We start from the raw sequence: 27,243 nt of genomic DNA on the forward strand, positions 1-27,243 counted from the left end.
TCAAATGCATTCAGGCATTGACCAAAACTGAACAAGAGCTTTGAAATTTGCAGGCAAATCAGAAGTGTTCTGTTTTGCTAATTTATATATAATAAAACATTGCACTTTACATATTATTGATATCAGCAAACACATCGGTCTGATCATATAGCTATAGGTAGTGCATAATAGCACCTTTTAATCATAGCACAGTTATCCTATGTTCACTTAATTGTGATATTGTGATTAATAAAAGTAATATGATTCCATCTGATGTTAATATGTCCATGTGAAATGATGATGGACTAACAGGAAAGAAACAATACATTACACACAACATATATTTTTCTATATCTGTATTGGAAGGTGGAGCCGAGGTAAGAGCTGGTTTTGTCCTTGACCGGTCAGCGGTAGTGGCTCTAGGATGGATTGTTGTTGGGTTCTTGTGACGAGAGCTGTAGAGACATAACAACATTCACATGCACACACGCACGCACTCACACTCAACTGTGTTTCATCAACTTTTACTCGGAGTAAGACATTTTAGGAATGACCTATTCCTATATGGATTATCTGAAATGCTTTAGATGCATTCCAGTTTCTTCTTTATATGAACGTTCCTCTCTGAATGCCATTGCATTTGCATTGTCAATGCAATCAATACATTTCTAAATATCTAAATACTACTCATGTAGCTAATTTTATGAGATATTTGCTATTGTTTCTCATAATTAAATTGAAATGCACATAAATGCACATCACTTTGTACTTTTTTGGTAGTTCCTAGCTTGACTCGTAGCGCATGGCACTTGCATCGCCAGGGTTATGGGTTCGATTCTCAAGGAATTTACTTATTAAAGTGGTTTATGCATGTTGCTATACGGTTGCTAGGGTGTTCTTGGTGTACTTGTCCAGGTCAAAAGAGCACACCCCTAAGTCTCTATGATCTTCTGGTCTCTAGACATGGCTCAGGTCTCTTCTTCTGTATTTCATATGTTATGATAATGATAATGATAATTTTGCTGTTGTTCCTTACAGAGAGGTTGAGTCCACCACTAGATATTCAGCTGGAGACAGTGAACTGCACTGCGTTCAGTGTCCGGTGGAAAATGCCCCATAGACATGTCAGTACTATCACTGGCTACAAGGTACAAGTCTCTCTCTCTTCATCATAATATTGAGTGTTTAATTCCCAGTGTTCACATTGTGTCAATGCAAATTGAATGACAGAGATCCAGTTTTAAAAAACGTATTTACCTAGACTCTTCTTTTACAATCTCTCTCTTCTGAATTGTGATGTCAGACATTTTTACAGACCAAGAACAGAATGTTGTCATGGCCAAACCCTCAAATATTTGGTATTGCAAAAATGCCTAGGGTGTATGTATGTACTGTATGTACTGGCTGTGAGAAATTTGAATAATAAATTGTCCTAAAATGAATTGCTGGGTCTCAAAAGAAAGGTTAATTGTGTAATTTATGCACCACTAGCATCACCAAACAGAATTGTAAAAATATTGCCTTTTTACAAACAAGTTTCAAACACTCCCATTTGTTTACTAACACACTCCAAACACTACAAATTGTTTATAAACACATTTCAAGTACTAAAATTGGTCTGGAAACAAGTTTCAATCACTCCTACAATATGTTTACAAACACGCTTCAAACACCCAAAATTGCTTAGACTAGTTTCAAACACTCCAATGTGTTTACAAACGTGTTAAATTCTGCAATTTGTTTACAAACAAGTTTCATGCATTCCAATTTGTTTGGAAACAAGTTTCAAACACCCAAAATTGCTTTCAAACAAGATTCAAAGACTCCTGTTTGTTTACAAACACACTTCAGACACTCAATATAATTTACAAACAAGTTTTCAAACACTCCCATTTGTTTGGAAACTAGTTTCAAAGACCCAAATTTGTTTACAAACACCCAAAATTGCTTACAGACTAGTTTCAAACAATCCCATTTATTTACAAACATGTGTTAAATGCAGCAATTTGTTTACAAACAAGTTTCATGCACTCCAATTTGTTTCAAACTCTTCATCTTTAATTTCAGATAAAAATGTTTCTAATTGACTTATTTGATTTATTTGTAAAGAAGCAAGCAACATTGGTTTCTGCTGCTTTATCTTGCTTGTAGAGAGTTAGAGCTGCTTTTATCTCTGGTTGGAATTAGTTTATAAGAGTTTAACTGTTTGTTTTTCTATCATGGTGGAGGCTTTGACTTCTATTGTTTTTATACTGAGCTAATCATATTTTTTGCCCCTTAATCTTACTTTTGCCCATAAATTTAACAATTACACAAAACTTTCTTCATTTTTTAATTTTCATTTAGACATAATTTTGTTTGTTTACTAACCTGTTTTCATCATGTCCCAAACAGTCCTACTTTTTGATGCTGATGCAACCATACCATTGTAGTTTGTCTCACTAGAGAGAAGTTCCCATCCCATTATGATGTCCTAGTAAATAATACAATAATTCATTGTCCAGGTATTTTACAGAGAGTTAAGGTATAATCGTCCGGCCAGCACTGCAGTTGTCCTGGAAGTGCCATTGAGTCTGGAAATGCTCACAACTGTAAGTCCCTCATCTTTTGCGATTAACAGTACACTTGCTGATCTACAATTCCATAAATATTAAGAACTGTTGTTTATTAGGAGATAATACTAGAACAAATGTTAATTCATTTTATGAATAAACTCTGCGTTAGCACACAGTGTGTTAAAGACCTAAATTTAACATTAAAATTTACCCAAAAATGAAGGTTCTGTTCTCACCCTCATGTCGTTTTAATCTTTCTTTCTTCTGTGAATCAACTAAGACTTTGATATAAAAAAAAAGATTTAAACAAGTAATTTAAAAAAGATGAATTGAAGAATGCAGCACAGGAACTGTCAAATCAGGTAATTGTTTCTTTATGAACCGGTTTATGCTTTATGATTCACAAAAATTAATCAGATTTTCAAAGGGTGCATGAGAGAGAGTGAGAGGATGTTTTAGGGGCCGTTCACACCGGAAGCGTTTAATGTCCATATGTGCTGTTTTTCACATTTTAAATGTAAAGAAAAAATTTCCCATATAAATGATAATGGTAAAAAAAAAAAATATGATATAAATATATAACAAAATATCTTATGCCATTTTGCATCTCAAGTAAATTAATCTTGTTTTAAAAAGTCAAAAATACGTTTTTGCAGTGTATGGCTTAAACAGAAATGTCTTTTTGTCTTACAGGGTCAGTTTGATGGACAAGCAAACTTTGTGAGTAGATTTCTTAAATGCCTAATTTAGTAAGTTTTTTTTAATACCATAAGGTCCTTGCATGACAATCTGTTCTTGTGTTTTTATTAGGACGTGGTGATAGGGAACCTTAAGGTAGCCATGCAGTACCGTGTAAGTGTGGGGGCATATGGCTGGGCAGGGGAGGGCAGACCCAGTATGCCCACGGACATCAGCACTGCTTCTCACGGTAGCTTATCAATTTTCTATAGTAAAAAAACGAAGAAAAAAAACATTTTACTGGACCAACAATAAAATGAACAAATGAAGTTATTAAATACAGTATAATAAGTAATTATATTTATTATAAAGTGTTTCATTATTCAAATAAATCAAACACAACTGAATATTTTTGTCTTTTTCTGTTATTGTAGAGGAGTGCATGCCTCCTTCACCCCCTACCAAGCCTAATGTGGTCGCCGTGTCAGACACAGAACTGGCGTTGTCATGGCAACACGGAGAGAGTGAAGGAAGTGCACCTGTGCAATATTTCCTGGTGGCGTATATCAGGTAATGGCGCTATATATGTGCATGCATGCACCTAAACATGACAACATGTCTCAAAGTCTTCGGTTTGATTTCAGAGAGCTACATCCATAGTAATGATCCCTGATACTTTTATTTTCAAAGAATGAACTGTTTGTAATTTTGAGTTTGTTTTTGTAGTGGGAGTGCGCACACTTTATTAAAAGGATAGTTCACCTAAAATTAAATTCTGGCATAATTAACTCACCCTCGTGTTCACTCTCACACATATGACTTTCTTTGTTTACTTTTTACTGAACACAAAATTTAAATGCATATTCTGGTCTGTCTTTTCAATACAATGACAGTTGATAGTGCCTCCCTTTAAAGCTTAAATTAAGGTCACAGAGTGAGTAAATTATGACAGAATTTTTATTTTCGGGTGAACTATTCCTTGAAAACAAGACTGACACATCAGAGCCACATCTTATGGTTTTCTACCAATAATAGGGGTAAAAATACTTTTCCGTGCGTGACCTTTAACCTGTCTGACCTTACCATGTCTGGCTGACTCAGAAGACTGATGCATTTGTGTCGTTGTTACTGTGCTAGAACACAACTAACCCATTCAGCCCAGTTAAACACATTCTGCATGACTACACACATAAAAAAACCACCCGGCCCCTGGGACTAAACAGTCTGATGTACTTTTTGTGACTGAGTTCTTGGTAAATAACTGATGATCTCCCTAAGATATACCCTACTAGACAAAATGATCTTATAGGTTTTTTTATATTAACCCTTTAAGCTCAGATGGCGGGTAAAAATATGAATAACTACAGTCTTGACCAACACAAAATAGGCACATTGTTACATACGGCCACCAGGAGATGGCGCCAAGTAAATGACACAGACTAAATAATGACTCAAATGGCACAGAATGACACTCATTCTGTGAAATCTTATTACAAAAATCATGTCTGCATGCTATGCAAACCTTTTGTCATTGTTTTGTTTGCATGTGTAATTAGTTCTTATGTACAATTATTATGTTTTATTTGTTTGGCACTTGGAGTTGTTTTTGGATCTCCAAGTTTTGAATGCTAGAACGTTTGATTGCTTTTTTGTATCAACACAAATTGTTTCTCAGATAGAGTTGACATGATTGGGAAAAAAACATTTGCAGCCACCCCGAGACTGTCTACCTCTCAGATTAAAAGCCTTTCACCATAATCTGGGGAATTTAGTGGATCGCCAAGATGTACAACAATAGAGTCGTTGAGCTGTTTGAAGATCATTTTGGTCGGTATGAGAAAGACCGCAAATTAATTGTTTTAGTGGTGTTGCCAAAGTAAACGTCACTATTACTTTTGCTCAAATTTGGGATTTGAACAAACCCCTAACCCTAAGTATTAACCTTAAGTGTGTAACTCTTCCTGCACTGTTTATGCTACAGATCTGAATGACACCTCAAATCATGCTGTTTGTTGAGAAAAGGTGTGCTATTACTTTTTAAAGCGATTAAACTTTTTATTGCCCGGTGGACCATAAAACCATGCAAATCCCATTGATTTACATTGAAGGAAGGACTCAGGCCATATCTGGAGACCAGAATATCTTCAAGACACTAGAATGGACTATTTATACTTAGATCAGTAGTTAACCACATAGCAATGTGCTACAAATGAATCAGAACACCTTAGCAACCACATAGCAACAGCCTGGCAACCACTCTCAACCCCCTAGCATTGTTGTGGTGAATTTTGCATGGCCAATAGTGTTGGGAATGTTACACAAAAAGTAAATCACTACAAATGAATAATTACTTATCTAACATTTACTTTACTGATTACATCATATCAGTGGCAATTTCTCAGTGCCAGCAAAGCCTTCTCTGCTGGTGTAACATGCCTAATAAATACATATTTGTCATCCTTTCATTCTCATTGACCTTTTTGCATATGTATTTTCAGTTGCATTCCACTCCTAATTAATCTACAAACGAATAGCAAAAACTAAAAAAAATATCCAATCAGAATTTATTCCTCAATGCTTACAAGTAAAGTGTAACAACTGTTTCACAAATCGCATGCTTGAAGCCATGCTCGTTAGCCGAAACAGCACGTGAGTCTGAGCTCCACTCCGTCAGGCCTTTGGAATTTCCACAGAATCCCTCAACACTGCATTGAATAGCAGTGGCGGCTGCTGGTCTTTCAAAGAGGGGAAGCTCATTTTCGGCCTACATTATAAACTTATTTACCCTATTTTTTGCACTAAATCAATCTTAGGTGTTGATCTGCCCTGCTGTTTAATTCTAATTTTTTCCTCGTAAGGAAGACTTTCAAATGACTTCGCCAAAATCAGGTCGACAATATTAGCACCGTCTGCCATCGTGCGCAGTTTCACCCGTACGACGCTAGCCTAGCCTACTGTATGAATGAATGAACGAACGAACGAACGAACGCTCTAAAACAAAATATATTAAACTTGGTAAAACTGAAACAAGGAATGTGGTGTATAATTGTGTGAAATGTATTATGCAAATTGACTAGCAATTTCGCCAAACAAATATAAAGAAATAGGGTGCAGCAGTTTGTCTTTCGACTACACTTGAGAAATCCGCGATGGGACTGAGCTGAAATAGCTTCAGTGACTTCTTATAGTACAGATTCGCTGTCAATCAAAAGGAGATGCAGTCTTTCGACAGATCCTCCAATCATCACGCTGAAGCCTGGAGTCCGGGCCAGCCCACTCCTCATTCACCCCCAGAGACGCTGAGCGTCCGTGGGCGGGACATAATCGCAGCATTTATCCAATGACCGTCTATTTTCGAGCACTGAAAAAACTGTTCAGAGCAGCCCCGTTGAAGTCAATGGACGCTCGGCTTCAACAGGGAAATGCACTGACGCTACGGGAATGTATGAGAAGTAAATCGAGTCAGCCGACCTGCTATATGTAATGTAGCTGATTCTGAACGAACTCGTCTTCGAGATGAACGTGTTCTAACGCATTTTTAGTCAATAAATTGTTTACACAATAGTACATATTTGACCATTATTTTTTTGACATTATAGGGGAAGCTGAGCTTCCCTTGCAGTCTTAAAGAAATCCCCACTGTTGAATAGGCATCTGTCAGATTCATCTGCCAATCAGATTGATTTATTTGTTCTTGGTGGCTGTTATCTTCAGGATATGTCCCAGTCTAGGCCTTCTAGCTGGCTTTGAGTGACGCAATCACGCTTTACGCGATGTACAGCGAAGCGAAGACATCTGAACAGAATGCAGGGTTCTCGAGACATGTTTTTCAAAGTTTCAAGCAATGTTAAACTTGTAGAAGCGTGCTGAAAACACAGTGTGACAGGGCGGAGGGTGGGGCCGGGTTGTGATTATTCACACTCGGTCCCTTATCAGGCTAATTATGCCTCAGAGAAGGATAAAGGCCGACTGCGGAAGGTGGTGCGACAGAGAGAGTTCGTTTATGGTCAGCTGACCGTCATGTGTGTGTTTGTGTCTTTTGTTTAAGTTTCTCTTTAAACTATTATTTATATTGTCAAGCCGGTTCTCTCCTCCTCCTTTCCCTTATATTCCCTTTACACAAACACACACGACGGTCAGCTTACCATAAACGATCTCTCTCTGTCGCACCACCTTCTGCAGTCAGCCTTTATCCCTCTCTGAGGCTTAATTAGCCTGATAAGGGTGTGTATAATCCCGGCCCCACCCTCCGCCCTGTCACACACCACTGGAGATGTTACTGGAGATGCTGGAAGCTAGTGAGACACGATGCAACCAGAGTTAGATGCTCCTAAAATGCGTACACAGACCAACAATTAAAAATAGCGCAGAGGGACAATAAAAGGGTTGTTTGTAACTCTTTCCCTGCCAAACACGTGATTTTCCGGGTTTTATGAAAAAACGCTTCCCCGCCAAACACAGAATTTTCCGGATATCCGTGTTTTAGGTGGTATACGGTAAGGAAGACCCGCACGCATGTTTTGAAAGAGTATGCAACTCTTTGATCAAAGAAACAGACTGCGATCGTCTCAAACGTGAAGTGGAACACCATACTAATACTAAAGCACTTGTTTGATAAAAATGCCTTTTTCTCAGCTTTTTGTCCGAAATGTTGTTTTTGATAAAACCTACCTCTGTTCAAGTGGCAATAAAAAAAGAACAAATGAAGATAAAATAACAATTTTTTTTTTGCATAAAAGCATCTTATATATAGCATCTTCATATATTCATGGAAGAAAATATTCTGCGGGCCATTAAAGTTTAGCGAAAATCGTCAAAAACCCTGGCAGTGGCTGGCAACTTTTTTTTAAAAACGCTGGCGGGGAAAGAGTTAATGATATGGAAATAAAACTAACAATATTTTGACTACATAGGGGCCGTTTACACGACAACGTTTTCAACGAAAACAGAAAATGTTTTTATGTGTTTTGGCTGTTTGTTTACACGACAACGCCGTTTTGGGGCCTGAAAACGCAAGTTTTTCAAAACAATGCTGTTGTCGTCTCCGTGTAAACATACAAAATGAGTTCAGTCTATAGGCATGAACTTTGAGAAATGAGTCCTTACCTCCAGGGCGAACAGACCAACATGTGATCACCAGTTGGAGTCCTTAAAAAGGTGGCGTGCTTTATAGTCCAGGGTCTTTCTTTACAAAGTGACATCGCCAACTACTGGCTTGGCATGCATAATACAGCGTTTTTAGTACTTTTCGCAGATCTGTGTGAATGGGGATTGTTTTGACAACGTTGTCATCTCTACGCAAAACTTTTCAAAAATGCTTTTTAAAAATGTTTTTAGTACATCGTTTTCGCGTAAACGTACCCTAAATCCACTTGTCTTAATGCTTTACTTGCTTTACTGCCACAATTTATGTTCATGATGTAATGTACTTAAATTCTAATATTTATTATATATTATATTTGTAGTTATTTGAATTATTATATACTAAATTATCTTGAGTTGGGGGCCTTTCTCAGAAAATATTGATATGCCATTAATTTGATTTATGTAATTGATTCGATCAAAACTTTGAATCGATCGAAAGTAATGAACTTGAAAGTAATTACCTTAATTTAAAGTCATTAACTGTAATCTTATTACAAGAATTTAAATGTAAAATGTTTTGCACTCCTTTTACTAAAAATAAATTAGATTACAGTAACTAATTAATTTGTAATCAGATTACACCCAATACTGACAGCCAAGCACCACTGATAGTAGAACATCTTATAGGACACATCTATTCTTCGTTGTGCTCTAATTCTCTAATTTTTTCAAGGTTTAGTGCATGTATGTTTCAGGCCAGAGATGGACACAGAATGGACATATATCAGAGAGCCAGTGGATGCGTATTCGATGGTGCTCAAAGGTCTAATGCCTGATACGGAGTACCAGTTTATCCTCAGAGCTGTAAATGTGCACGGAATCAGCCCTCCCAGTCCCATTAACAACCCTGTGCGCACACTCGGTAAGTCACATGACAGTCAGTGTTGTTGCAGCTGAGGACCTGATCCTACGGGACAATTATATTTGTTGGAGGGGTGCGGTGTAGTGTTTAAGGCTCAAGGCTTCCTTAAGCTTGCTGATATGATCTCCACAACATGAGAGCCATTAGCCATTTCCAGTATGTGTTTGATCAAGACACTTAACCACAGGTTACAACAAGGGGATTGTGCCTGTAATTGCAGTCAGTTACAGATCAAGACAGATTAAGAGCAGCCCCCACAATCCCATTACATTAAATCACACTCAGACAAACCACACACCCCGACATCAGACAGCACAACATAAAGACGCGTTCTTGCATTTAAACGCAGCTTGATGAAGGGCAATTCCAAACGCAGGGATCACAAGAGGTGTTTTGCTAAGTTGCAAACCATGTTCAACTTGACACAGCGACCTAGAAACGGTATGTTTATGATGCGACGCAACAGAGACACTCCCAAAAGTGTCCCTCTGATGCAGCCACTTTTTGGATTGCCTTTTTGGTAACACTTTACAATAAGGTTCCATTCGTTCACATAAGTCAATGCACTGGGTATCATGAATAAACAATTAAAAATCTATTTTTTTATAGCATTTACTAAGGGCGTAACGGTTTATCGTGGCACATGCATCGCGGTTCAGAAATGTGGCGATGCACGTCGTGGAGATGGGCCGTTTTTTATTTTTATTTATTTTTTGCATCTGTACTCTCCAATGCGCACGGCGTCCTATGCTTATGTAACGTAGCCATACACATGGAAATCGCTTCATTGGCACAAGGAGCTCTAAAATACGACTGCACACTAGCAGCCACAGGTGTTGCACTTGTACCATGAGCTCGGCTGAAAGTTAAACCTGGAACGGGACAGAGAGATGAGCCAGCGCGAGTGATCGAATGCCTATTTAAAGTGCAAGATCTGCTCTGACAGCGCGAGAGAAAATGAAAGTTTACAGAGGTTTAGTGAGTGTGTCATATTAATCTACTAGATATAATGCTGAATATTATGTATAATAATGTTCTGGGGGAATATAATCCTAATGTCAGATGTCATGTCTGATTTGATTTAATTATTACATTATTATTATTTAACTGGATAAGCATGGACTTCCTATGTTTTAAAAAAAATAATATTTAGATGTAATGAGAGACATTACTATTTTTGAAAAATAAAATGTTAATTTAAAATATTTTAAATGTTTGTAATCAGTAACCTCACTCTCCTGACCACTAGCGACTGACGTTAGGGGCTGTAGCTTTTAGCCTCCTTGTTAGCGCCAGGGCCGGTTACAATGGTGCCGTGACCCGGATGGGAGTGAGGTTTATGGGGGGTGAGTGTAACGGGAGCCAGCTGGTAGATAGCTGTGCTGTGTGTAAACCTCACTCTCCTGACCTCAAGAGGTGCACTAGTGACTGACATTAGGCTGTAGCCTTTAGCTTCCTTGTCAGCGCACCCGCCTCCCACGCCGGAGACGTCGGTTCGAGTCCCGTTCGGAGTGGGCGACCAGGGCCGGTTATAGAAGCAGCATATATTTAATATAATTCTGTATTTTTAGTAAGCAGAATTAATATGCTAATATTTCCATTTGGTGTCACCATTGCCTTATTCTGGGCTGTTTTAGTCCCAGTACATCTCTGATTGATGATGTCTATAAAGTAATAATAATAATAAAAAGTTTAATCTTAACTTTTCTTGATTCAGGCTTAGTTTAAAGATTTGTGAAATGAACCGAACCGTGAGATGAGTGAACCGTTTCACCCCTAGCATTTGTTAATATTAGTTAATAAAAATACAACTGTTCATTGTTAGTTCGTGTTAGTTCATAGTCTATAAGCTAATGTTAACAAATACAACTTTTTATTTTAATTAAAATGTTTTAATTGATAGTTCTTGTTAACTAATGTTGTTGACTAATGTTAACAAATAGAACCTTATTATAAAGTAATACTGTATTTTTAAACGCTTTACTCGTGTGCAACAATAATGTAATGCATTTTAATTATCTGTATTATGATTGTTTTTATAATACTGTATATACATTTTTTTATAATTATTTAAATTGAACTAATTATAATTATTTAACCATTATATATTGAATTATTGCTATTTGAGGAGCTCTTTCAGCAAATATTTATTTATGCGATTAATTGCGATTAATTTGATGAATTAATCGGCAAACCATGCAATTAATTCGCAATTTTTTTTTCTGAGATTTACAGCCCTTCAAAAAACACAACTAAAATTTTATAAAAGTAGTCAACATGACTTATACGCAGGGTTGGGGGTTACTTTTGAAATGTATTCAACTACAGATTACAAAATACATGCTTAAATATGTAATTTGTAACATTCCGTTAGAAGTCAGTAATGCATTATAATTACTTTGGATTACTTCTTCAGCACTGGTAGATTATTTCACTTGTTTTGACTTAAAAAAAAAACTCTGCCAGTACAGTAAGACAAAAAATACACATGTTAAAAATACATTCTCTGAAAACTTCAAATGTACTTCTCTGTCGGCTCGTATGAATGTAACACATCATAAGTGTTTCACTGCTGTTCAAATGCACTTTGAATTGCATCATTTATATATTAAAGTAATCTCTTTAGTAATCAAAATACTTTTTGAATGTAACTGTAATCTGACTACTCTTTAATTTGTAACTGTTGTGGAATACAGTTACTAATGTTACTAATGTTTTGTATTTTAAATATGTAATCCCATTACATGTATTCCGTTTCTCCCCAGCCCTGCTTATACGTTCCAAGTCTTCTGAGGATATAGAATAGCTGTTTTTAAATAAAATGTGTACTCTGCATAAAAACATGCAGATTTTTTTCCAGTGTAATATATTTATGAGTACAGTATGAGGCTTAAATGTGCTGTATCAATTATAAATATATATATATATATATAAACAGATCCTGTGGATATGGGCAGTGGAGACTATGATGTCTACATCTCAAACTCTAACACTGAAGATGAGGATGGGTTTGAAATCGATGACTCCGACTATGACGTCTTCGTTGAGGAGGTGTGTGATCTTTTACCTTTTAAAGCTACTCTAAACCAAATACAAACTTTCAAAAGTCACAAAACAGGTTGATGTCCAAGTCTATTGATACTTAATGGTGTAATTCACTTAAAAAAGAATAATATACTCTCCCATATGTTGTTCCAAATCCATATGACTTTCGCTCTTCTCTGGAACACAAAAGGAGATGTTCGGCAGAATCACAGTCTCAGCCAGCATTGACTTTCATTGCATAATTTTTCCAATACAATAAATGTTCCACAAAATAAAGAAAGTCAAACTGTTGAAACGACATGAGGTTGAGTAAATATAGACAACATTTAAACTATCCCTTTAAAGACATCTTGTTCTACAGGAAGTGCTCTCACCAATGTGGGCCTTTGTTTAAAATTCCTGCAGATGAAGTTGTTTCCTGGCGGCAAGAAAAGCGACAGACAGTCGCAGCTCCGGTCTCGCATCGGGACTCCCGGTAACGGAAACGTTATATATAAGATGCGTACATCTGCTTCCAAAAATACCAGCTTCACTACAACAACAACACCAGAAGCGTGGACCACATCAACAACACCTGTAACCACAACAACTGTCAATAGCTCCACGTCCACTACAACGACCACGCCTATAATGCAGACAAGCCCCGCCCCTACAACTCCTGCAATGCAGTCTCCCAATCCTTCAGTGACGCCATGGAAAGGGGAAAGACCACGGATCTATGATGTGTCATGTGATGAGACCGTTTGCCCCGCCGACAGCTTCTGCATCAACGATTATGATACTGGTGGCTCTCGATGCCACTGCAACCTCGGTCGCCAGGGAGACTTCTGCTCAGAAGGTTAGATTTTGACAGTGTCAAATGAAGCTGCTAAACTCTCAATCACAAAAGAATCAGCGTGTCTCTTTAATCAATTCATATTTTCCTCTATCTCTCTCAGTATTTATCTATTCCTCTCCTCTTTTTCTCTCTGAAGTCTTGAGGGAGTGTGTAATCTTTGAGAGTGGAGGTTTTCATGTGCTGTTGAATATTCCCCTGACATTTCTCCTGATGTCTAACCTTCTCAGAGAGAGCACGATAATCCATCCATCCATCAAGTTCGAGTCGACAGACAAGATATTACTTTATTCCTCTGAATCTCTGACAGCACTGTGTATTAGTTTTCAAAAGGCTAGCTATAGAATGCATTGAGTTAGTTGTGAGATTGTGTATGCTGGGCTACGAATTGCACAAATAAATAGGAGGTTTGCTTGAAATCTCGTAACTCTATCGAGGTGTTCTCAAGATAAGTGTCAGAATATCAGAACAGGGAAAATGACTGAGCCACTTAGAGGACAGGGCAGGAATCTTTTTTTCTGAAATCATTTTGCATGTCCCCGCAATCAGGGTTCGAATTATGATTTCATCTTTGTGGGTGTCTCTTAAAAAAAAAAAAAGTAGCCTATAAGCAGGCGTGGTGTGTGTGATAAATAATTGCTTAACACTGCACTTGATTCTTTTGATTTCAATGTTTATTAATACAGGAGTAGAGAAACCAGTAGACTGTACTCTGATGATGTTTTTTTTTTTTTTTTAAATAAACCCGAATTTTGCCAAAGTTGTACCTGATGTTGGTAGCAGTCTTTTTATTTTTGGTGGCATGGTTGCTGGTTCTGAACTTTACACTATTTCTAAAATATTCTAACTGATCCCCCAGCGTGAGTTATTGTAGGTGACCGTTATTTAGAACCTGTCACTTTAATGTTTCCATGGTGACGCATCATTGCTTGTCACGTTACACAGCGCAACCACAACACAGCGCTGAATGAATGATGATCTGCTTTTATGTCATTTTTCCTTTTTATACAAAATATTCACAAATGTATTAGCTATAACATGAAACACTGATATTCCGATTGTCAAATATGTGCAAGTGGATGTGTTTTGTTGTTTAAACGCCTTTATAACGATCGCGTTAAGTTAGTTGAGCTGTATGTGCGATGGGCGGCGCCATGTTATTTTACAACACGTCAATTCCTCAACTTCTCACGAAATACATGAAAGTAAGTGGCCGGTGAACTGGGAGAACAATAGAGTAAAATGTAAAGCTACTTACACAATGTGTATCTGATATGAAAACGTGTCTTATTGTAACGTAACGTTAATGGAAAGGATTATTATTGCCGCTTCCCTAGACATCAGTGTGTATTTTACAAACTCAAAATATTTTTTTTGATAGTACTTATGTGTATTTAAATGTCTGAAACCTAAAATAAACATTATGTGGTTGAAAACACAGAACAGTTGATCTGTCTATGGTTGTGATACATGACAGCAGCACTGAGCGCGTCTGTCTCTGGCTCAGCGCCAGCCAAAGCGCGAAAGCACGTTTGAATTTAGCAGTTGATCACGTGATGCACTGACCGTTCTAATCACACCGGTGTTGATCGATCATACGTGCAAAAGGGTTAACATAAACATTGAAGGAATATATTGAAGGAAAAAATGCTTTATTTGTAATTTAAAATAATGGTGCTGATGATTTTTAGAGACCCCCCACAGGTGTATGATTTTACTGCTTTCATGGGAGCTCATCCTCTCTCTATGGGAGCTCAGCTCCCACTGGCTCCCACGTAATTCGAACCATGCCCGCAATATATTTTCATTCACTCACAATACGTTTTTAATTCCCTCGCATTAAATTTATCGTGCCTTCACAATAGTTTAATTCCTTCACAATAAGTTTTGTGTTCCCTCACAATAGTTATCGTTCCCTCACAATAAGTTTTGTGTTCCTTCACAATAAGTTTTGTGTTCCCTCACAATAGTTATCATTCCCTCACAATAAGGTTTGTGTTCCTTCACAATAAGTTTTGTGTTCCCTCACAATAGTGTTTTGTGTTCCCTCACAATAAGTTTTGTGTTCCCTCACAATAAGTTTTGTTTTCCCTCACAATAGTGTTTTGTGTTCCCTCACAATAAGTTTTGTGTTCCCTCACAATAGTGTTTTGTGTTCCCTCACAATAAGTTTTGTGTTCCCTCACAATAGTGTTTTGTGTTCCCTCACAATAAGTTTTGTGTTCCCTCACAATAGTGTTTTGTGTTCCCTCACAATAAGTTTTGTGTTCCCTCACAATAAGTTTTGTGTTCCCTCACAATAGTGTTTTGTGTTCCCTCACAATAAGTTTTGTGTTCCCTCACAATAGTGTTTTGTGTTCCCTTACAATAGTTTTGCGTTTCCTCACAATAGTTTTGCGTTCCCTTACAATAGTTTTGCGCTCCCTACAATAGTTTTCGTTCCCTCACAATAGTTTGCGTTCCCTCACAATAAGGTTTGTGTTCCTTCACAATAAGTTTTGTGTTCCCTCACAATAGTGTTTTGTGTTCCCTCACAATAGTGTTCCCTCACAATAAGTTTTGTGTTCCCTCACAATAGTGTTTTGTGTTCCCTCACAATAAGTTTTGTGTTCCCTCACAATAGTGTTTTGTGTTCCCTCACAATAAGTTTTGTGTTCCCTCACAATAAGTTTTGTGTTCCCTCACAATAGTGTTTTGTGTTCCCTCACAATAAGTTTTGTGTTCCCTCACAATAGTGTTTTGTGTTCCCTCACAATAAGTTTTGTGTTCCCTCACAATACGTTTTGTGTTCCCTCACAATAGTTATCGTTCCTCACAATAAGTTGTTCCCTCACAATACTGTAAGAGATCTACTAACAAGGCAGTTCAGGTCAGTCAACTTTTAATGTCTTCCTCAATGTCACACAGACAGCTTCAATGACATACAAAACAGCACTGAGCCTTCAGCTTCACACATATCAAATTGTCCGTTCGAAGTGGTCATTTATCTACACCACATCTCATATCTGTCTGTCTCTCTCTCTTGGAGGCTCTGTGGCTGCCCTCTTATGCCGCTCTCCCTGTGCTCACTTGAATTAGAGACAGGTGTTAGACATAATTTAGCTCAGGTGCAAGCGCCCTTACTGCTTCCTCTCCCGGACGGGCGCTTGACCACGCCCCCACTGCCACAAATACATTTTGTGTTCCCTCACAATAGTTATCGTTCCCTTACAATAAGTTTTGTGTTCCTTCACAATAAGTTTTGTGTTCCCTCACAATAGTTATCGTTCCTGCACAATAAGTTTTTGTTCTCTCGCAATTGATTTGTGTTCCCTCACAATAGTTTTTGTTCCCTCACAATAGTTTTTGTTCCCTCGCAATAGTTTTCGTTCCCTCGCAATTAGTTTTGTTCCCTCACAATAGTTTTGCATTCCCTTACAATAGTTTTCGTTCCCTTGCAATAAGTTTTAATCCCTCGCAATAAGTTTTGTGTTCCCTCACAAAACGTTTTGCATTCCCTCACAATAGTTTTCGTTCCCTCTCAATAAGTTTTGTTCCCTCGCTTTAGTTTTGCTTTCCCTCTCAATAAATTTACCATGTTTTTACTGTAGTAACCATATTTTAACCTTGATAATCATTGTAAAATCATAGTAGTAATACTGGAAAAATGAAAACTATGGTATTAAAAATCATAATTTTGTGTTTATTATAGTTTTCCATAGAAAACCATGGTTAATCCATAGTAAAACATATATGGACAGAGTATACTGTATTAAAATAGGCATGTACTAAAATTGTTACTCTAAAATGACTATGTTGATTTTCTACAAGCAGAATAAATCAGAGATTTTTGTACAATAGTTAAGATATTTTCAAAATGCCAAAAGTGACATCCTTCCCTATCATTATGTAACCGGTCCTGGTCGACCCGCTCCGAAAGGGACTCGAACCAACATCTCCAGCGTGGGAGGCAGGTGCTCTAACAAGGAGGCCAAAGGCTACAGCCTCTAGTGTCAGTCACTAGTGCACCTCTTAAGGTCAGGAGAGTGAGGTTTACACACAGCACAGCTACCTACCAGCTGGCTCCCGTTACACTCACCCCCCTAAACCTCACTCCCATCCGGGTCACGGCACCACTGCCCTGCTCGCCCCGCTCTGAATGGGACTTGAACCGGCATGGGAGGTGGGTGCGCTAACAAGGAGGCTAAAGGCTACAGCCTCTAGCGTCAGTCGCTAGCGCACCTCTTGCGGTCAGGAGAGTGAGGTTTTACACACTGCACAGCTAATTACCAGCTGGCACCCGTTACACTCACCCCCCTAAACCTCACTCCCATCCGGGTCATGGGACTATTGTAACCGGTCCTGGTTGCCCCGCTCTGAACGAGACTCGAACCGACTTCTCAGGCGTGGGAGGCGGGTGCTCTTACAAGGAGGCTAAAGGCTACAGCCTCCTTGTACAACCAGACTGTTGCGCTCTATACAGTAGGTCTGGGCTTAATAATATATTCTAGCACTCTGAATGAGGCTGTACACCAACATGGCAGAAATTAACTTTGGGATTTGAGCCCAAGAGATGAAACACAAATGAGAAATAAATGTCAAAGGAAGGGATGTACAGTAACCGTTCACATCTGTGTTCAACAGGTCTGACGGTAAAATTCCCAAAGTTCTACAGCTACTCTCACATGACATTTGAGCCCCTTAAGAACTCCTACCAGAGTTTTCAGATCAGCCTGGATTTTAAGGTATAATCACATAAACGGGCAAACTTTGATTCTTCATTTCATGCAACTGTAAAAGGTTGAACTATAGACGTTTTTGAGATGATTCGAGACGCTTATGAATAACTGCGTTGACTTCTCAGGCAGAGGCGGAGGATGGATTGCTGTTATACTGTGGAGAGAATGAACAAGGTAGGGGAGATTTCACCTCCGTGGCTCTCGTACGGAGAAAACTACACTACAGGTACCTCCAGTGTAATATGGATCTGAATTATTCAAGCTTTGTTTCAGAGATATTTTGCACCTATATTTGGATTTACAACATTTACTAACTATCATTTAGCCTAAAACGCTATTATTTTGCTGGTTTCAGGAAATACAAATGATATTTTTGTTGTAATGTCTAGTTCATTTTTGTTTTTGGGCTACTTCAGTGTGAATTTGAGTTGTGATACTGTATATGATTTAGTGCTCTTGATGATTGTGTGCACAGGTTCAACTGTGGTACAGGGGCGGCGCAGATTGTGAGTGACCGCTCCATTATGATCGGTCAGTGGCACACTGTCACTATATTTAGAGACGGCATGAATGGTTGGCTACGAATAGACAATGACACTCCGGTATCAGGGCGTTCTCAGGTAAGAATACACTATAATTAAAGAAAATGTGTATCCCAAAAAATACAGTGATTTTGCTATGGTTAAGGAGTGTTGAAGGTCCTTAAAATCATTTGAATTCAATAAGTTACTGTATATACTTCCACTATAAGATATAGTCCCTGATTTGTAAACTAAGGTTAATAGTTGGCCTGTGCTGCTCATTGATATACACAGCAGCTGGTGAACAGGTTTCGCGTTATAGCTGTCACTGTATTGTATATTTTAACAGGTGGAACACTTATTGAACAATAAGCATCCAGGACCAGTACTGTTTTAGAAAATGCATCTAACAACCTCTTTCTCTTTGTCAACTTCTCTATTTTATCTGTCTCTCTCAGGGCCAGTACACTAAAATAACATTCCGCACTCCTTTGTTCTTGGGCGGAGCTCCGAATACGTATTGGTTGGTGAGGGCAGTGGGGCCCAATCGTGGGTTTCAGGGGTGTGTCCAGAGTCTGACTGTCAACGGTAAAGCCATTGACCTTCGACCCTGGCCTAAAGGAAATGCATTGAGTGGCGCAGACATTGGTCAGTTTCTCACACACACACTTAGAGATCTATGTGCATACTATGAAAAAGTATTTGAACACTTAAAGGGACAGTTCACCCAAAAATGACAATTCTTTCATCATTGACTTTTTTTCTTCTGCTGAACACAAGTGAAGATTTTTAGAAGAATGTTTCTGCTCTGTAGGTTCAAACAATGCAAGTGAACAGGGTCCAAAACTTTAAAGCTCAAAAAAGCATATAAAGGCAGCATGAAATAGTCAATAAGACTCCAGTGGTTTAATCCATGTCTTCTGAAGCGATATGATGAGAAACAGATCAATATTTAAGTCCTTTTTTACTATAAATTCTCCTTCCTGCCCAGTAGGTGGCGATATGCACGACGAATGTGAATCCCCAAAAACAAAAGAAGAAGAACTCTTGGGAGAGGAGAACGCTTAGGCGGGCTGTATAAAAGTGGAGATTTATAGTCAAAATTACTTTAAAATGTATCTGTTTCTCACCCACACCTATCATATCACTTCCGAAGGCATGAATTTGGATTTATATTTTGGTCTGTTCTCACCCAAAACCAATTGATCGCTTCAGAAACCACTGGAGACCATATGGACTGATTTTATGATGCTTTTATGTGCTTTTTTGGAGCTTCAAAGTTTTTGGTCACCATTCACTTGCATTGTATGGACCTACATTGCTGAAATATTCTTCTAAAAATCTTCATTTGTGTTCAGCAGAAGAAAGAAAGTCATACACATCTGGAATGGCATGAGGGCGAGTAAATGATGAAAGAATTGTCATTTTTGGGTGAACTATCCCTTTAATTTCTGACCATGGTTCACAGTGTCTTTGCCTCTTCTCTGCGTGTGTTTCAGGCGAGTGCAGTAACAGTGTTTGTGAGAAGGTCACATGTGCCAATGGAGGAATCTGCTTTGCCAATCGTGCGGATGGATTCATTTGCCTGTGTCCTCTGGGCTATAAGGGTGTCCTCTGTGAGGAAAGTGAGTCACACACATTCCCGTTCATTTACACACACATAACTGATACATACAGACTTCTGTGGGACAAAAAAGGATATATTGGGTAAAATGTTAGGGACTGATAGCATCAGTCACCATTCACTTTCATATCATCATTCTTCCATACCATGAAAGGGAATGGTGACTGAGACGGAACATTGTGCTGTACATTTCATGTGTTCCACAGAAGTCAGTATGCTTTAGAAACAACATGAGGGTGAGTAAATTATGACAGAATTTCGATTTATTATGTGTTGGCTAACATCATACTCCCAATTGTTTCTGCAGGTTTTTTGTTGTCTCTACCGCAGTTTAATGAAAGCATGTATTCGTACGCCAGCACCCCCTGGCCTCAGCCCTCCCATATCTACCTCTCCTTCATGGAGTTTGAGATCACCTTCCAGCCAAACTATCCCGACGGCATGCTCCTCTACACAGATGATGCTGCCAGTCGCGACTTCCTGTCAATCAGCCTGGTGGGCGGATATGTGGAGTTTCGCTTCGACTGTGGCTCGGGTGCCACAGTCATCAGGTATATGGAGTGTATAATGAAGTCATGCATTTGAATTTCCTTAGCCCCATTTACACCTGGTATTTAGATGTGACCTTTTGAAACAGGATGACACTAAAGACAGGTGTAAACGTTTTCAGATTTGTCCAGTTCAACCACATTCTGAGGTGGTCAAACACGCATGTGACCATTGGGCGTTTAAACTGCAGCAACACTGCGCTTTCACCTGTCAATCAACCACTGTTTTAACTTTGCCGGTTACGTGCATCGTGCGGCTATAAAAGGAAATAACCGCCGGATCAGAACATGTAAAAAGGCAAATATAGGTAGCTTAGTTAATACCAGTACTCCACTAAAATAACTGAACATTTTGTTCAAAACTTCATATTTGCACATGCAAGTATAATTGGGAGAAACACACTGACATAATGATTGATGTATGTCATCATGAAATCAGAGACACCTCAAAATCTGAACACAAGTGGACAAAAGACGCACATTGGATCACCCAGAATACCTAGATGTTTTTGCAGTGTAACGTGAATTTGAATCTGTTTATTGCTTATTCTGTAAGGACTGTGTGTTTAAAAGGAGTGAAGAAGCTGTCACTATGGATACGTGGCATGAGTTGCGTGTGTCTCGTACAGCAAAAAATGGCATTCTTCAGGTAGACAACCAGAGACCTGTAGAAGGCATGACAGAGGTACTGTAACCAAGTTTTCTTTCGTTTTCTTTTTTAATATTGATCATATTTAAAGGGGTCATGAAGTGCTATTTTTTAATGATAATGTTATAAAGGTTTTTGTTGCCCAAACAGTCATGATTTAGTAATATATGATCATTTTCCACCCTGTTTTTGGCCCTGTTTCTAAAACACCCATTGCTATGATTAGCTAACATCCTGTAGCCCCTCAAATTCAGCAAACTCAATCAGAAGAGAATGAACACGCCCCTCAACACCACAGCACATCTAACACATTGCATCTGAATATATTAAACTGTTCATCTCAAGCACAACTGTTAATACATGACATTTGAAATATACATGAATGAAATGGTTTACTTGCTGTTGATCGTGTCCAAGTGTTTTTAACTGCCCCATTCTTCAGTAACAGTTCGCTTTGCAAAGCTTGAATCATATTGTGACTGTTTCACAAGCAATCGATGCTGACATGAGCCAAAAGAAATGCACATATCATAGTCCAAAGAATGGTGAAATGACGCACACACATATACTGTAGGCGTTTGTGTGTGTTTACATACACGAACAATTAAAAATAGCATAGATAGGTGAAAGAACGCGTCCATGTCCAGTATGTCTGTCTATCTGTCTGTCTGTCACCTTTAAAGCTATTTTAAACTTTATCAAGCTATACACTGGCGGCAAAAGTTTGGAATAATGTACAGATTTTGCTGTTTCGGAAGGAAATTGGTACTTTAATTCACCAAATTGGCATTCAACTGACCACAAAATATAGTCAGGACATTACTGATGTAAAAAACAGCACCATCACTATTTGAAAAAAGTCATTTTTGATCACACTTAGACAGCAGCATCACTCCAACAGCTTATCCTTGAGTAAACATGCTAAACTAGAAAATCACTTGCCATTTTATCAAACACAGTTGGGAGCTATTTGGTTCATTAAATGAAGCTTAACGTTGTCTTTGTGTTTGTTATTGAGTTGTCACAGTAAGCAATAGACTGGCATGTCTTAAGGTCAATTTTCAGTCAAAAATGGCAAAAAAGAAACAGCTTTCTCTAGAAACTCATCAGTCAATCATTGTTTTGAGGAATGAAGGCTATACAATGCTTGAAATTGACAAAAAACTGAAGATTTCATCCAAAGGTGTAACTACAGTCTTCAAAGACAAAGGACAACTGTCTCTAACAAGGACAGAAAGAGATGTGGAAGACCAGATGTGCAACTAAACAAGAGGATAAGTACATCAGAGTCTCTAGTTTGAGAAATAGACGCCTCACATGTCCTCCGCTGACAGCTTCATTGAATTCTACCCGCTCAACACCAGTTTCATGTACAACAGTAAAGAGAAGACTCAGGAGGCCTTATGGGAAGAAATGCAAAGAAAAAGACACTTTTGAAACAGAAAAACAAAAACAAAAGTTTAGAGTGGGCAAAGAAACAGACATTGGACAACAGATAATTGGAAAAGAGTGTTATGGATCTAAACCCCATTGAGCTTTTGTGGGATCAGCTAGACTGTAAGGTGCGTGAGAAGTGCCCGACAAGACAGCCACATCTATAGGAAGTGCTACAGGAAGTGTGGGGTGAAAGGTCACCTGAGTATCTGGACAAACTGACAGCTAGAATAACAAGGATCTGCAAAGCTGTCATTGCTGCACATGGAGGATTTTTATGATGAGAAATCTTTGAAGTAGTTTAAGAAGTTCTGAACATTTTATTATGTTTGTTGGTTCATATAGTATAACAACAACAAAACCTCTCTTTCTCTCTCTCTCTCTCTCTCTCTCTCTATCAGGGTGCATTTACACAGATAAATTGTAGTTCTCCTCTTTACATCGGAGGAGTTCCTAATTATGATATTATTAAGACCAGCTCTGGCATCCTGAGACCCTTCAGTGGAACTATACAGAAGGTACAAGATTTTACACAGTAGACACTTGATAAAGACACTAGCACACGTTTGAGTTCTGTAGTCCAGTACTTTAGTATCTATAAGAATAAACTTATAGCTGCGATTTCACTCTGTATAATCCTTATCTCATTACTCAGAACATGGTTATGCCGACCTCTCCTCCAGTCAGAGTTTATCTGGAGTTTTCTGACTTGTACACATTTCAGCTAATAAGTAATGTATTTCAGAAAAATCTTAAAATTAAATTGTTCAAATGTTTCCCCTGAGGCAGATCATACTGAATGACCGCATTATAGAGCTGAATCCAGGTCAAGCGTTCGGGGTGAACGTATTGAATGCAGCTCACCCGTGTGTGCAGAACCCATGTGCCAATGGAGGAACATGCAGACCGAAATGGGACAGCTATGACTGTGACTGCGCACTAGGGTATGATGGGAGACACTGTCAGAAAGGTGAGAACACACACACACACACACACACACACACACACACACACGTATATGACTAATTAAAATGAAAATGAAAGGTAGGAAGGCAGATATCAAAGAATAGCATTGAGCACTAATGGAAAACGTTCTTGCCATAGTATACAAGCAGTATGTTGTGTTTGAGATGTTGCTCCGGTTTTCTTTGCAGAATTCATCCTTACCATAACCACTTAAAAATAGTTCTTAAGCTTCTTTTATTCTGTTTTATGCTCTCGTTGTCCAGAGTGTGGGAATTATTGCTTAAACAGTAAGTGCAAAACTTTTCTATCTCTGCGCTTTACAATTTGTTCATTCTTTGTGGTTGGTTTTAGTGTATTTTTGGTGTATGCTGCCATCTAGTGGCCATTGATGAGCTGTGCACTCTTTGTGTTTGGCTGTATCAGCTGTCACTGAATCTATTGAGATTCCTCAGTTCACTGGACGCAGCTATCTGACTTATGACAACAGAGATATTCTCAAAAGGTAAAGTTCTTACATTATGTGACTGTGTAGCTTAGCATGCAAACACGCATTCAAGATTCAACCTCTTTATTGTCATTGCACTGGTTTGGCGAGATTGTTTTTTTGTGTGCTTAAGTATCTTCAGTAACATGCTGGAAATGACATCAACTCATGTATGCATGTGAGCTTGTATGAATGTGTGTTAAATGGGATAGTTCAAAAATGAAAATTCTCTCATTATTCACTCACCCTCATGCCAATCCAGATGTGTATGACTTTCTTTCTTCTGCTAAACACAGAGGAAGAATTTTAGGAGAAAATATTTAGCTTTGTAGATCTATAAAATACAAGTGAATACTGGCCAGAACTTTGAAGGTCCAATAGCATATAAAGGCATCATAAAAGTGTGGTTGTGAAACGGATAAATATCAAACTTCTGTTTTACTATAAATTCTCCTCCCTGCCCAGTAGGTGCCGATATGCACAAAGAATGTGAATCGCCAAAAGCAAAAGAATGTGAAAGTGTAGATTTATAGTAAAAAATTACTTAAATGTTGATCTGATTCTCACCCACACTTATCATATCGCTTCTAAAGATATGGATTTAGCCACTGGAGTCTTATGGATTAATATTATTCTTCCTTAATATGCTTTTTGGACCTTCAAAGTTCTGGCCACCACTCACTAATATTGTATGGACCTACAGAGCTGAGATATTTTTCTAAAAAAATCTTCATTTGTGTTCAGCAGAAGACAAAGTCATTCACATATGGTATGGCATGAGGGTGAGTAGATAACGAGAGAATTGTAATTTTTGGGTGAACTATCCCTTTAAAGGTGTCTGTCTCTACAGGTTATCGGGGTCCAGGACAAACATGTTTATGCGTTTTAAGAGCACGTCCAAAGATGGTCTTTTACTATGGCGAGGGGAAAGTCCGATGAGAGCCAATAGTGACTACCTGTCTTTGGGCCTTCAAGGTGGAGTGCTTATTTTCAGGTACATTAAAACATATCCACACACGCTTGCATACGTTGAGCCAAGAGATCAACCTTAATCTGTTTTTTTGTCTCTGTTGTTCTCTTAACAGTTATAATCTTGGCAGTGGAGCTGCCAATGTGGTAGTAAATGGAACCTTTAATGATGGCAGGTGGCACAGAGTAAAAGCCGTGAGGTGAGATGTGTATCATAATGCCTGTGTGTGTGTGTGTGTGTGTGTGTATGTATGTATGTGTATATATATATACACACACACCGATCAGCCACAACATTAAAACCACCTGCCTAATATTGTGTAGGTCCCCCTCGTGCTGCCAAAGCAGCACCAACCCGCATCTCAGAATAGCATTCAGAGATGACATTCTTCTAATCACAATTGTACAGAGTGGTTATCTGAGTTACCGTAGACGTTGTCAGTTCGAACCAATCTGGTCATTCTCCATTGACCTCTCTCATCAACAAGACATTTCCATCCACAGAACTGCCGCTCACTGGATGTTTTTTTTTTTGGCACCTGTTTAAAAATAACTTTAGCTTTTCAGTTCGTTGACACCAAATTCTACACTTTACCTTTAAAACAATCATTTGATCTACCCGTTCTGGGTTACCAGATCTTTATGTTTGTCTGTGTTTGAAGGGATGGACAGTTCGGTAAACTCACCGTTGATGATTATGGAGCTAAAACAGCCAGATCTCCCGGGAAAATGAGACAGTTAAACATCAACAGAGACCTTTACATTGGTAAGCAGTAATTACTAAGATGAAAACAATGATGAGTTTACTATAATGAGAAAAACAACTAAATCAATGATGCCAGTGATGCTCAGTGTAGGGGTATATGGTATATCTCTAGATCTGGTGATGTTTTCAAGTTCAAAGTTAAAGCTTTGATTATATATTTCCAGGTGGGATGAAGGAGATCGCTTTGCACACAAACAGGCAGTACATGCGTGGTTTAGTGGGATGCATTTCCCATTTCACTCTTGCCACTGACTACCGTCTGTCTCTGGTGGATGATGCAGCTGACGGCAAAAATATCAACACCTGCACCAACTGAACACCTGCAAGAACTAAAACACCAGCTACAGATGACAACAAATTCACCTCAAATTGACAACTGAGGCCAAAGGCCAAACAAAGGGAAATCAATCATCAATAAATACATGCACAAAAAAGCTACAACTATTTTTAAAGACATCAATACTGGTTCCAGAACCACCTACAGTTAGAAAAATATATATACATACTAACTACCACCTGCAATAACAGTGAAACAGTCATAGCTGAGCCCATTTTTGTTTTAGCCTCCGCCTTGTCTGTAAATCGCCCAAATCATTCGCTGAAACTAGCTCAGAAGGTTCAGAGAGGCTGGTTAAGCTTAGAGAATCATTTGCATTACAGGTTACTGAGACTTAGAACTAACTTCAAGACATGGTTGTTTGATCCTAACGCAGGAGTTTAATTTTTAAGCATAGCGGTAGATGAAAAACACACCGTGGCTCCATATCTACATCCCTCTATGGCTCTTACTGTATGAAACGGCAACCAAATGACTTAGAACAGTCAGGCTGGTCCTGTTACATGCCTATTTTGGAAGGCAGGGTTAATGGGCAATTGTATTTGTGTTTGTTTATTGTTTTTTATAAACATACAGTTTAATTAATCGATTAAAATTATTTCGGATGAATGGAGGCTTCTGAAGAGGTTTTCATTTCATGGGCAACCCACCAAGCTGTCAGAAATGTAGTATAAATTGTCGAGGTAATCTTTGCACTGTGAGGTTTTTAGGCTGCTATAGTGGTGGAAGGACAAAGTGATGTTTTTTTTTAATTTTTAATCAAAGGATTTTCTTTAATGTCTCTGCCTCAGTTTCCTTCTAGCTACAAACTTTTATGAACCCCAAATATTACTTTTTAGCTACTGTAGCTCTTTATTATTATTATTATTATTTTAGCTCTTTAAGGTTTTTTTTTTCTTCACTTAAGCTATGGATGTCTGCAAAAATCTTTGTCTCTTAATTAACCTGCCTTGATGTTTAAAAAGCCAATCATTTTGCCAACAAAATGTGACTTACTGATTTTATTCATGAAATAAAAAGAATAACAGACTCTTCATTTTAAGAGGTTGTATATTTACCTTTATTCATTTCAGCTGACACTGAAAAGCGACTTACAAATGAGGAAAAACTAGCAAGCGTTTGGTTTTG

General features: G+C 38.3%; 1 protein-coding gene across 2 annotated transcripts in view; it reads left to right on the forward strand.

Annotated features, from left to right (window-relative positions):
- Positions 1-26,710, forward strand: part of LOC127622144 (pikachurin-like) — a 35,595-nt gene extending 8,885 nt beyond the window's left edge. For both annotated transcript variants that reach the window (XM_052096115.1, XM_052096105.1), the window contains 23 exons: positions 1,018-1,127; positions 2,484-2,570; positions 3,228-3,254; positions 3,345-3,462; positions 3,647-3,782; positions 9,053-9,219; positions 12,158-12,270; positions 12,670-13,102; positions 17,723-17,823; positions 17,943-18,043; positions 18,293-18,437; positions 18,797-18,986; positions 19,838-19,963; positions 20,270-20,513; positions 21,084-21,195; positions 22,995-23,111; positions 23,383-23,563; positions 23,823-23,846; positions 23,983-24,061; positions 24,894-25,037; positions 25,129-25,212; positions 25,675-25,778; positions 25,943-26,710. In XM_052096115.1, coding sequence (XP_051952075.1) covers positions 1,018-1,127; positions 2,484-2,570; positions 3,228-3,254; positions 3,345-3,462; positions 3,647-3,782; positions 9,053-9,219; positions 12,158-12,270; positions 12,670-13,102; positions 17,723-17,823; positions 17,943-18,043; positions 18,293-18,437; positions 18,797-18,986; positions 19,838-19,963; positions 20,270-20,513; positions 21,084-21,195; positions 22,995-23,111; positions 23,383-23,563; positions 23,823-23,846; positions 23,983-24,061; positions 24,894-25,037; positions 25,129-25,212; positions 25,675-25,778; positions 25,943-26,094 — 3,095 coding nt within the window. In that variant the 3' untranslated portion in view covers positions 26,095-26,710. The remainder of the gene's footprint in view (positions 1-1,017; positions 1,128-2,483; positions 2,571-3,227; positions 3,255-3,344; positions 3,463-3,646; positions 3,783-9,052; positions 9,220-12,157; positions 12,271-12,669; positions 13,103-17,722; positions 17,824-17,942; positions 18,044-18,292; positions 18,438-18,796; positions 18,987-19,837; positions 19,964-20,269; positions 20,514-21,083; positions 21,196-22,994; positions 23,112-23,382; positions 23,564-23,822; positions 23,847-23,982; positions 24,062-24,893; positions 25,038-25,128; positions 25,213-25,674; positions 25,779-25,942) is intronic.
- The last annotated feature ends 533 nt before the right edge of the window (positions 26,711-27,243 follow it).

Source organism: Xyrauchen texanus, chromosome 3 (assembly GCF_025860055.1).
Source record: "Xyrauchen texanus isolate HMW12.3.18 chromosome 3, RBS_HiC_50CHRs, whole genome shotgun sequence".
NCBI lineage: Eukaryota > Metazoa > Chordata > Actinopteri > Cypriniformes > Catostomidae > Xyrauchen > Xyrauchen texanus.